The sequence below is a fragment of the Gymnogyps californianus genome, chromosome 5 (genome assembly GCF_018139145.2).
Source record: "Gymnogyps californianus isolate 813 chromosome 5, ASM1813914v2, whole genome shotgun sequence".
NCBI classification, from domain to species: domain Eukaryota; kingdom Metazoa; phylum Chordata; class Aves; order Accipitriformes; family Cathartidae; genus Gymnogyps; species Gymnogyps californianus.
The window spans coordinates 58,205,085-58,217,730 of record NC_059475.1 but is presented as its reverse complement, the minus strand read 5'-3'; the positions used below and the strand labels follow the sequence as shown (position 1 = coordinate 58,217,730).

General features: G+C 38.2%; 1 protein-coding gene across 1 annotated transcript in view; it reads right to left on the bottom strand.

Annotated features, from left to right (window-relative positions):
- Nucleotides 1-12,646, bottom strand: part of WDR25 (WD repeat domain 25) — a 70,388-nt gene that overhangs the window by 30,684 nt on the left and 27,058 nt on the right. Inside the window, exon 4 of the mRNA XM_050897545.1 lies at nt 1,488-1,635. Within this exon, the coding sequence (XP_050753502.1) occupies nt 1,488-1,635 (148 nt within the window). The remainder of the gene's footprint in view (nt 1-1,487; nt 1,636-12,646) is intronic.

Sequence of the window (12,646 nt, the reverse complement as noted above, 5' to 3'; positions counted from 1 at the left end):
TCTTTGGAATTTGTTCTATGATTTTATAAAATGAGATTTTCCCCATGGTAGTCCCTTCAAATGACTCAGGCACATAAAATCTATTCTACTGCTATAAGTCCCATTAAGAAGGTAGCCATTCTGTTTAGAATTTGTAAGCACTACAGTCAAAATTAAATCCACCTGGATTAGTAAAATTCAGTTATATATGAGACTAGAAATGAGAAGGTTGCTGCAATGAGACTGAAAATTAAAAAAAGACAAGAAGTCTGACAAATTAATGAATTGGTATATTAACCTCATGTACTACTACTACATCAGATATATAAAGCTCTTTTGCCCATTACAAAACCTGAATATTCTCGAAACATCAATATTCCATAACTGTGTCACATGTTTTACATTCCCAAACTACAACAGCTCCCTTCCAGCCATCATTGAATTTAAATACTTCTGGTATGACAAATGTTGAGAAAAATAAATTCTTAGAGCATGGAAAAGAATCTTCTTTTCATGTGAACAATATTCACAAATTTCCTTGGCCACTTTCCCAGTTCATCTGAATAGGACTTCTGCTCTCCAGATAGTCACATACAATGTACTTCTTTCTTTTACGTAAGAGAAAACCCTCCTAGACAAGAACTGCTTGTAATTTTTGTAAGGATTTCTTTTGTAGTCTTACAAAAAAAATTTCACCTCTGCAGGAGTTAAACATTTAAAAATAAATTAAGTGGAAAAAACAAAATTGTATCTCTTCAGTTGACAAGGTACTATTTTAGGCCTAATCCTTCATTTATACACACACAGAGGTGTCCTACTATGTATAGCCCCAATGAATGGTGCCGTATGAATGCTGAAAACATACATAAAGGAGAGAAGAACTACAGCTGACAGAAGCACTTTAGTTTGTGAAGGAGACATGAGAGACAGCATCCAGGAAATTAGTTGTTAAGGTCACAACAATCAAATCCCAAATCAAATTCACAACTGCATCAAAATAACACAGGTTCAGTCTCAAGGTTTCATACCAGAATTTAAGTTTCTATACTCCTAATTAAGGTCCTATTCAGACAAAAAAAAAAAAAAAAAAAAAAAAAAAATCACTTAATTAACTTTAAGCACAAACTTAAAACCAATCCAATTGAGAATGAGGTACAAGCCTATGTTTAACCATATGTATAAATGTTACTGAAGTCAGCCTTAAGAGGCTCTTCAAACACTTTAATGAATGATCATGAGAGAGCATAAAAAATACACGTTTCATTCCATTCATCTGTGCAGTATCTGACATGTGATCAAGCAGTTAAAGATATTTCAGTTTTCTTAAATATCTCCAACTACTCTTAATTGCTGAGATTTTTTTTTTAGTGGGGACACGTTTCAGGAATTCTAACTTTGATCTATAGATTTTATCTATATTTTTAGAAGAAAGAATAAGGCTAACGACATCCAAAGTTATCTGTACTCAGTAAAGATAGGGCTATAATGCACCCTTACGTGACCTTTACCTGTTTCTACATCTGTTAAATGCAGCATGGAATCAAAGCCCCCACTGAGGATCCTTCTTCCACAAGATGACCACCGGGCAGCTCGAACAGCACAGGAGTGACACGAGTATGTTTTTAAACAGCAGCCTGTATCTACAGCATCCCATACCTTAAAAAGAAGGATAAGGACAACTTTATAAAGAATCACAATATTTTTTTCAATGTACTGATAAGTAGCTACAGCAAATCATTGTGGCTGAGAAAGCTTTGCATTCCGAAGTCATATCTGCTAAGCTGTAAAAGTCTGTTTGAAATAATTGTACATTTGATTAGAATTAGGGCATTTTATTAACAAGGCACAAATCAGCAATACATTTTTATGACTTGTATTACTTCTTGAAATGTCTACATTGCTCTCAATGGCAATTCATGTTACACTTTCCCATTCTTAATGTTTTCCTACCTCCGTTCAGGGATTATCCAAATACATTTTCCCTTTAAATCATTTTTCTTCCAAATTTTTGTCTCTCGTATCTTGCTTTCTAACGAGTAAGAGGAATCCTAGAAGATTACAGCTTTCACGTCTGCCTATAGCTAGGCTATTATCATATTTCTCACTCAGTTTGTAATTTTAAGTAGAATTTTACCTTAACTTCACTGAGAAGGCAGATAAGAATATCATCATGCAGCTACATGGAGATTTCTAAGGACTGATCTAAGTCCTCTCATTTTTCAGTTTCTTCTGGACAGAATTAGGTTCATGCTGAGCACTTCTGAAAATCCTATTCTACTAGTTATTCAATTTTTTTAAAGTATATAACAACTAATATTTTCAGAACATAGTCCTGCTCATATCTTTAAAATAATTTTTAAAGAGAAAGGCAACTGTTTCCAAATAATATATTTTAGAAAATAGAAGTAGTCTGAATTAAAATTTCAGTTACCAAATATGGTTCACAATAATCGAAAGTACATCCTTTTCATGGTGCTCTTTTTGTCATAGGTTTAGGATAAAATCAGAAGTTTAGCAACAAATGATCCATATAAAGAACCAGTATGCTCACTTCTGTGAGAGAAGGCTAAATATCAAAACTATTTTCCCTATGAATATTCTACTTCAGTAAAAGCTAGATTATAAAATATCTTATGATTGTACAATACAATACCTGTTGAGTTGTCTAATAAAATGGATAACAAATGCTATAACCATACCAGTAAATCCTACATTTTATTACTTCTAATATTAGTAGCACAAATAAATCAACACTTTGACAGTGCTTCATGATAGTTTTATTGCAGTTTCAGTAAACCCAAGGCAGTTTATTGCTTTAAAGTCACCATTTTACTTCATGGTACTTCTCTTTGCAATTAGTCATTTTCATCCTGCAAGTTTTTGCAGGATGAAAACAACACTGCCTGTGAGCTTAGAAGATTATTCTGAATTTTGTCTATTCTAACCAATTTCTCAATTCTAAGATTGTTTATATAATGCTGGGAACAGACTAGGCAATTAACAGAACACAAAAAAATTACTTTTTTTAAAATGAGATCAAATTCAACCTTTGTGTGTGTCGACACAAGAGCACTGAAGTTAGCACCAAAATAAAATTGACTGCATGTTTGCACATTTTAAAGGATGTTAAAAACAAAAACAACTTGGTAAATCAGAAAACATAAGTAGACATTTGCTTTCTTGTGGCAACAGCACAATTCACAATACAGGAGAATGTAAAGGGGGAGAAAAAAGCAACACTTCTGATAATGTATTTTTATCTTCAATTATATTTTCTTCTTACTGGACAAAAAGGACTCGCTGACAATATCATTATTATATAGTCCATACTCGGAAGACAACATTCCATTATAGAAAATTATTTCATCAAAGTATCTTCTAGCACGGAGTGCAGTTTTGCAATGCAAAACAACCAATTACCATTAATTACTTGAATAGTCAGTTAAGACTGGAACCGTGATGGCCATATCCTAAGTATTCTACCCTATCCACAAGAAATCAGGAAAATTTTACTATTAAACTGCTTTTGAAAGTAAGTTGCTCTGCTTTAATGAGTTTTAATGACCATTTCAAGCGTCACAGTATTAAAAAAAGGGTTAATTGTGTCTTGGAGGGCTTTTAATATGAGAAAGCTAATGAATGAATCAAGATGAAAGGAAAAACAGGTGGTACATGCTTCAGATATTTTTCTGTCATGTTTTAGTGATTAAGTATGAAAACTCAATTTTCACAAGAAGGATGAAGTAAAGCAAGTTCAACAGCACTTCTGAGTTCCCACTTGATTAAAAAAAAGCTGTATAAATGGAAAAAGGGCACCCCTAAAGCTGCATATTTCCCTCTATTGAAACAGAACAAATGATCGACTCTCGTGGATGAGACCACTGACCGTGCACAAGAGATACCACATTTCTCTCCACTGTTACGCTTTCCATCAGCTCTTTTTGCTCAGGTAACGGCAGTGTTGCAATGCCTTCTGGAATTAGTCACATGGCCAAGGCAGTCTTAAGTGACAAAATTCACTTGGTTTATTGCCAATTAACATAGACTTTTGATTACAGATTCAGGTATTGAGGAAAAAAGACCAAGAGTTAAATGAGCACTTAGGGGAGCACCTTCCCTCCCCAGACCCCACTTCAGTCCAGCACTTCTCCTCCCCTACTCCTACCCCAACTTCACCTCTTTTCACCAGGCATTACGCTCAGTCCCTTCCACATGCCTTCAGTGAGACAACAGCCATCGCAGGAGGCTGCAGTCAGGGCCTAGAGGTTTCTTGTTGCCTCTCCTTGCACCTTACTCTTTTCATTCCCTGCTCTTTGCTTCTTACTGCTCCTCTGCTCCCTTTCTCCAAACGCACACCTCTTCCCCTATCTCCTCCCATCGCCTTCTGTGTGTCCTCACACGCATCCTCGTGTTTCCTCACATGTGTCCATGTGGCTGCCCCCTTTCTTCAATATGCATGAACAGAGGCACCACATGCTCCTCTGAAGTTTTGGCCCACAGCGAGCTGTTTTCATCCGTTTCAGAGTGAGCTGGAACCAGCTGTAGCAGCACAGGGCAGCTCACAACCTCCTCCCACACAGGCCACCCCTGCAGCCCCTGCTACCAAACCCCACAGCTAATGCCCAATACAAGCCATCAGTTCAGACAGAAGAGAGAGGACAGACCTCCATCAAGATACGGTCCAATGCAAATTCACTGGAGCCCAAAAATGTGCTTTTAAATAATGCTGAGAGGTGCCACTTCTGCTGTGGCTTCACAGCTTAATGGAAAGAGAAGTCAAACAAGGCAGCAGAAGAAGATCGCAGAACCTGTCCTGCTGTGCAGTGGCAATGCTCTGCAAGCTTCATCCGGGCGCATTCAATCCTAGGTATGGTTCCACATGATCTGCCTGGGATTTTCCTTCAGGTCTCACATTTGGTGAATTTAGCTCAGTCTAACTTTGATACAGTAGTGTGTGCCCTTCTGCAAGGAGGATACGGTGCAGTGCATCTGCATACCAGCAGAACAATTTCAGAGTTTTAAGTTTCAATATTCATCTTCCAGAGGAAAAGGGAAGCTCTACTTGCTATTTGCAAGAAGTGGTATTTGATATTTACAGTTAGCTCTTCAGCAATCACTTAAGAGATGCAGCCATGCCCACAGAAAGTCATATAAAGGTGAGCCATTGCATATCAAGGAACAAAAATGGGTGTGCAGAACTGAAAACAAGGCAATTAAAAGGACAAGCTATGCACCTTCTGTACAAATAATAAATTACGAAAAGGTGGGAGCTGTGAATGCTTAGCTGTAACAGAATGTGTCTGCCCAAAGTTACAAACACCATTCTGTGCCTAGAAGTGACAGAGATGTTAACCATGTTACACCCTCATATGGAGAATCTACTATGTTCCATTACCAAGGAAAGATGTTTCAAATCCCATCAGAGGATCATCGCAAAGCCACCAAGTCTGCATTTTCTTAGAGAGTCTGTTAAGTAGTTCCCCATTCCTGTGTATTTCTACTGCTTAATCATAGTAAGGGAAAAATGTGGCTAGAGAGAGAGTTTCAACATACTCTATCCAAAGCTTGAGATGAATGTCTACTCAGTAGCTGGTGCTTACTCCATACAGGCAGCCACTGTCATTAAAAAAAGGAGAGAGGTTGCAAGGGGATGAGTCCTTTGCATGTGAGTTTGCCTCTCTCTGCCACTCAGATGTCAGAATAACAGATTCTCAGGATGAAAGGCATTTCAGCGTTTTTCTTTCAACTGAGATAGTCAAGTGCTTCAAGAATAACTTGTGTGGAAATTATTTTTTTCTAGTTTTTCTTTCTTCATTTTTTCCATATGCTGGATAAGCTGCCTCAAACCAGGATGGAACAATAAGCCTGAAAGACTGCATGGGCGTAACCAGCAGAGTTGATGAAGTGACCCACATCCCCAAAGAGCATCCAACATGATGCCTGAACCCAGAAACATGTTCTCTGAATTACCAAGGTAAATAATAAACAAACAGACACTAATCAACTGGTTTAGAGCGTGGCAATTCTGCAAGGAATATAGAAGTACGTTACAATATAGCCACCGGACTTCAGTCTCAAAATAAAATTTTTTCAGAGCCTAGTACAAAACAGGGGACAAGAGAGGCCCCTAGGAATTAGGGCCATTAAAAACTTCCTATTTCAAGTGAGTGAAGTTGTTGATCGTGGCTTCTCTGCCAAAAAGGAACATGAATTACAGACTCTTTACCAGAAGAGGATCCCAAACTCATTCTTCTGAGTGGCATCTACGTATGAGCTCAGAAAAAGGATTTGTATCCAAAACTAGTCTAAGGCTGAAGGCAAAGGCCGCAACACCATAATTTAAAAAGTCATGGTTGTAACAACTACAGCTTTAATTTCAAAGTAAGTGTTTTTAAGAAATTAAGTGTCTTAGAAATATTTAGAAAGTTGTATTTTAAATACCAAAGGCTGCTGAACTTTAAGCATACCTGGTAATAAACTGTCGTGGTTTAGGCCCAGTCGGCAACAAAGCACCACGTGGCCGCTCGCTCACTCCTCCCACCCGGTAGGATGGGGAGGAGAAAATATAATGAAAGGCTCGTGAGTAGAGGCAAGGACCGGGAGGGATCACGCACCAATTATGGCCACAGGCAAAACAGACTCGACTTGGGGAAAACAAGAAATCAATTTAATTTGTTACCAATCAAATCAGAGTAGGATAATGAGAAATAGAACCATAACTTAAAAACACACCTTCCCCCCACCCCTCCCTTCTTCCCAGGCTCAGCTTGGCTCCCGATTCCTCTACCTCCTCCCCCCCAGCAGCACAGGAGGATGGGAATGGGGGTTGCGGTCAGTTCATCACACGCTGTTTCTGCCGCTCCTTCCTCCTCAGGGGGAGGACTCCTCACACTCTTCCCCTGCTCCAGCGTGGGGTCCCTCCCACGGGGGTCAGCCCTCCACGAGCTTCTCCAACATGAGTCCTTTCCACAGGCTGCAGTCCTCCACGGACTGCTCCAGCGTGGGCTTTCCCATGGAGTCACGGCCTTCTCTGGGCCCAGCCACCTGCTCCGGCGTGGGGTCCTCCATGGGCTGCGGGGGAATCTCTGCTCTGCCATTAACCCTTCATGGGCTGCAGAAGGACAGCCTGCTGTCCCACCACGGGCTGCAGGGGAATCTCTGCTCCGGCGCACCTCCTCCCTCTCCTTCACTGACCTCGATGTCTGCATGGTTGTTTCTCTCACATCCCAGTCCTCTCTTCGCTGTAGCTCTTCTTCCTCTTCTTACCTCAGCAGTCTTTCCCCTTCTTAAATATGCTATCACAGAGGCACTACCACCATCGCTGCTTGGCTCGGCCTTGGCCAGAGGCGGGACCGACTTGGAGCCAGGGAAGCTTCTAGCAGCTTCTCACAGGAGCCACCCCTGTAGTCCCTCCCCCACTACCAAAACCCTGTCACACACATAAAGGTTTATAAAATAAACTCATAGATTTACATGGAATAAAGGCTTACATATTTAGCACATAATAAATTAGTCGGGTAGGGGGAACAGTTCATTAAAAAATACATAGGCTGAGATATGTATCTTCCTTCACAGGCATTTAAACGTGTATCAAGTATTATAGGACTACATGCTATCATGCATCTGTCAAAGGAAGACAGATTTATATTCAATTACTTTTACCAAGAGATCAACTGTTTTAAGTGTTGTTGCTTGACTTCAGAACTCAGCTCTTACAGAAACTCAGCATTATTTCTAGATGAAATACTAAATTCTCATTAAACCTGAGGTTGCTCTTTATCTTGTGGTGTCAAATGTGATTTTAATTGCTGAGCTAAAAAGTTAAAAGCACACATTTCAGCCTGCTACTCTGAAAATACTGCTCATTGCCACACATTCAAGCAATGTTTTACATTATAAGCAGTAAGCAGTCCATCCTTTCCCCTTATAAAGAATCCCAAAGACAATGAAATAGGCAACTGTTATTAGGAAAAAGGCACATATTACTGTATTACCTCCCCTAAATCTACAATTATAAACAAATGAATTCTCCAATATTTGAAAGAAATAAACAGCCAAGACTCAAAGCTTTGAAATTAGCTAGTTATTTTCAAAGATTTTCTTCAATGCCTTTCTGGCATTAAGGTATCATGAACACTTTAATTGCATTTTTTCCAATATTATTAAAATTGGCTTTAATGTGTCAAGCTGATTCATATTTCACTACTAGTTCTTACTCTTCTGTACTTCACTATTTATAAGATTGCCTTTCCATTTCTTTTCCATCAACTGCTTTCATTTCAGTTCCTCTCATTTTATAGAAAGTATGGTGATTACATAGTTATCTGCTAGAATTAATATATGGGGCCAAAATGGCAAGTACAAACAGCCAACTGACAAAATTATATGAGAGATTTCTTTACAAAAGCAATTTTCTTTTTACTTTCTTCGAGGCATGTTGTAATTCAATTGCTCTTTCACATTCTTCGTAATATTTGGAAATAAAGGCTTTACAAGTTGCTTGCTTTCCTGTATAGCTTAGGAATGTTGTGAAAATACTGTAACCAGCATTTTAGGTAACATAACCAGACCTCCTCACCCTCAAGATCAAAAGTTCACAAATCAGGTAAGCAACTAAACAGTATACCAGATGAGAGTTATTATAGATGATATGTTTCCAGATACTATTTTCTGACTGAAAGCTTTCAGGAAAATAGCCCCTGAAAATAAAGTACTTTGGGTTGAAGATAATAACTTTTAGTAAGTCACAAAAGAAAGCAGGAGAGGGTAAGCACTTGATACTCCAGTAAATAGCAGCCACAGAAGAATGTTCACGGGTCTGCTATGCTATCCACCAGCTCATAGGACACAAAACAAAGGCTTTTATCTTACTGACCATCCAAGCTAGGCATTCATTCCTAGGAAAAAAAGTCACAGCAACATAAGCAGAGTAACCAAAGTAATGTGAGAACTCATCAAGCACATGAAGACTGATAAATTAGGAATTGAGCACATCTCTTCCATTGTCATTCTATGATTATCTATAACGTGCTTGCCTTCAAGCAAATTAGATTGCAGAAAAGAAAATATAGCAGCCTTACTTTTAGAAAGAGAAAGGTGCATCTATTCAAACAGACAGTCACTAATTGCAGTGAACCCAAGAACAATGATTCAATTGTGATAAATTAGAGGTTGGAAGCAAGTATCAGGAATTAAGGTGTACGCATTTTGAATTTGCATGCATAAAGGAACTACAGCAGAGCCAATCAAGAATACTAAACAAGAAATTAATTTCTGGAGCATGCATAACAAAATTAAAAACTTTCTAACGGATCAATTCAAGTTAATTTCAACATAACATCCATACTAAAATAACAGAACTCCTCCCCCCAATTTAACCAAGTTGTGCCATTCTTCTGTAATAACTAACTTCCTCTGTCAATGGCTCCTACTACATGAACAACAACAAGAAATTGTTTCCAACTTCTCAATTAATCTAAATCCAAAGATGGCATTTAAGAAACAGCCCTGTTCAAGGATGATGTGGGATAGCACTGAGTTACGGGAAGCATGAAGAATTACTATGCTTTGACTAGAACATATGCTGCTCCCTTCCAAAGCATGCTCAGGTTGCTCCACAGACTTGTGAAGCTGAAGACACATGACCCTCTCCTTTCCCTTTGTAGAGTAACATTGCTCCCTGGTGTGTCTCAAGGAGAAAAAAACTGATTTTTTTTTTTTTCCCTTTTTTTTTTTTAACTGCAGAACTGAATTGGTCTCTGAAGTCTGAACATGTCATATCTGATAACATGCATAGATTCAAGAGAATGCTACTCCGTGAACCATACTGCTTTTCTGATCTCATCAATATCTAAATACTGTCATTTCTAATAAATACAGTAAAGAAGGAAGCCCCACACTATCTACAGAAAATCATGTCTTTTCTAGTTTGCAAAGCAGGCTCAGAACTGTAGTTTAAAAGGTTCTTTGAAAGTCAATGGGCCAGAGGGCAGTAGTAGTCCCACAGAAAAATTACAAAAAAGTATTTGCTGCTGCTGCTTCTTCAGATTCCCCACTTGGATGAGGTGCAGCTTTGTGCAGGATTGCAAGAGTTGAAAGTGCCCCTTGGGTATCTCTAACCAACAGCAGTAAGGATAAGAAGTCACTCACGTGCACAGGTACATTCTTTTGTTCACAGAATTAAGGCAAGAGAAAGCCAGGAAAAAAGCAACAAATAGCTGAAAAGCAATAAATAGTCAAGCATTAGAATTGGTAGGTGTGCCTAAGCCTCTCCAGCTACTGCGTGATTTAAAAAAATCTGATCTTGAATGGGCATGTAATGTAATACGTACAAATTCCCAGAGTAACTACAGGAAGATTTAGAATGTTTCATTGTTGTTTCAATTCATGTCTTCTTAAAATAGTGAGCTAAATATTATAGTTTTAGTAGAAGGTAACATTTGTTAAAAGGAGAATTAAAAAAGAGTCTTTGCACTCTTTTGTCTAAATAAGTAGTTAAACTGTTGTCCTGGTTTCGGCTGGGATAGAGTTAATTTTCTTCTTAGTAGCTGGTACAGTGCTGTGTTCTGGATTTAGTGTGAGAATGATGTAGATAACACACTGATGTTTTAGTTGTTGCTAAGTAGCGCTTATCCTAAGGTAAGGACTTTTCAGTTTCCCATGCTCTGCCAGCAAGCAGGTGTGCAAGAAGCTGGGAGGGAGCACAGCCGGGGCAGCTGACCCGAACTAGCCAAAGGGGTATTCCATACCATAGAACATCATGCTCAGTATATAAACTGGGGGGAGTTGGCCAGGAGGGGCAGATCGCTGCCCAGGCATCAATCAGCAAGTGGTGAGCAATTGCATTGTGCATCATTTGTCTTTTCTTGGGTTTTATATCTTTTTTTTGTTATATTCCTTTTCATTACAATTGTTATTATTTTTATTAGTATTATATTTTATTTTACTTTAGTTATTAAACCGCTCTTATCTCAACCCACGAGTTTTACTTTTTTTTCCCAATCCTCCTCCCCATCCCACTGGGGGGGGGGTGGGGTGGGGGTGGCTGCGTGGTGCTGAGTTGCTGGCTGGGGTTAAACCACAACTGTGCAAAAACTAAGAGCTAAGGTCCAGTAAAAACTATGAGCTAAGGTCTAGCTTAGTTTATAACCTGTAAGTATTAATAAACTTATTTTCATACAGTTATGAAGGATGTAAGTAGATGTTCAGATTGTTATATAGATTATGATTGATGACATTTTGGGCATACCAGCTTAATTTGTAAACCAAGTGTCCCAAAAAAAGAGTTTTTCAGCATGATTCTGTAAAGCTAAAGCTAACACATTTTCAGTTGTGTTGAACACTTGCTCCAGGAATGTTTAGAAGTGTGCTAGGGAACATATTTTAAATGACATCCATATTCCTAATCTAGACATAGTGTAAGAAGTATATATCAACGCTGTCATTTTAGCAAGCACTTACAGATTTCCACTAGCTTTCTTTTTGCAGCAGATGTAATTCAAAACATTATTATCTTACTAATCCAAAGCATAAGGACTAGTGGCTGATAAAAAAGAGCCAACTTTATTATTGCTTTAATATCTGAATAAGAGTTTGTATTTGGACAGTTTATTACTAGACTACCGTCACTACTGTAGAAACAAGGAGAATGGAAAGTCGCAAAATATAATAAATTCAATTAGCTGAGACAGCCAGCATAAGGTCTCACTTCATTATTTTTTTTCCCACCAAAAATTTTAATATTAAAATGTTTCAAGTACATTTATCAAACCAATGAGGTGGCAAATCATCTTTTTTTAAAAAAAAAAAAAAGAATAGAACAGTACCTTAGATCTTAAGATAGCTCTTATTTTGTAGGGGGCTTTATCCAGGCAGAAGCATTTTAAGTTATAGTACTAGTAGCATACTGCTAACCATGTTAGCAGTACTACTAGAAACTAGTCAGTGGTATGAAAAGTGATTTGCAAACATGTCAACAAGCTTCAATCCTGGTGAATCCAGCAAAGGCCGAGTTAAGTACAAGCACTACCTATAGTTTCAGGAGGTGGCACTAACATACTAAGCATGCCTATGAAATACATTTCCAATTATTTGGTGTGCTTTATTTTAATCTTCCCTCCCACAGAAACTCAGCAGCCCTTTCCCCAAGGAAGACTCCATAATTGTCAATTGTGAAGCTTCATTCGGGTGGTTTTGCCATTAACAGGAAAATAAAAACCCAATCAAAAGTGTACTTTGAGCTGCCAGCATCCTATAAAATGATTTTAAGAAAACACTAGTAGACCAAGATAAAACATTGACATTTTCAGCTAGCCAAGGGAGAGACAAGAGAAGTAAAATAGAATTCTGTAAAAAGAAAACAAAAACCCCACACCACTATGGCAAGAGCTATCCATCTGATTATATACAATAAGAGAATGGTCTTGGTAAAGCTTTAATAACAAGAGCTACTACACTTAACCTATGCTTGTTTGTTGGCCATCTACTCTTGGAAATACACCTAATGATTCCACACTTCAAAAGCTAACTTGTAGCACAAGGAAAATCTCATCAGCCAATCAAAACTGAAAACATAAATAATTTTAAAGTATACAAATTGGCTGGGTTTTTGCCAATATAAATAATTAATGTAGCCTCCATGGGAGCCTTTCAAGTCAAAACTGGCAAA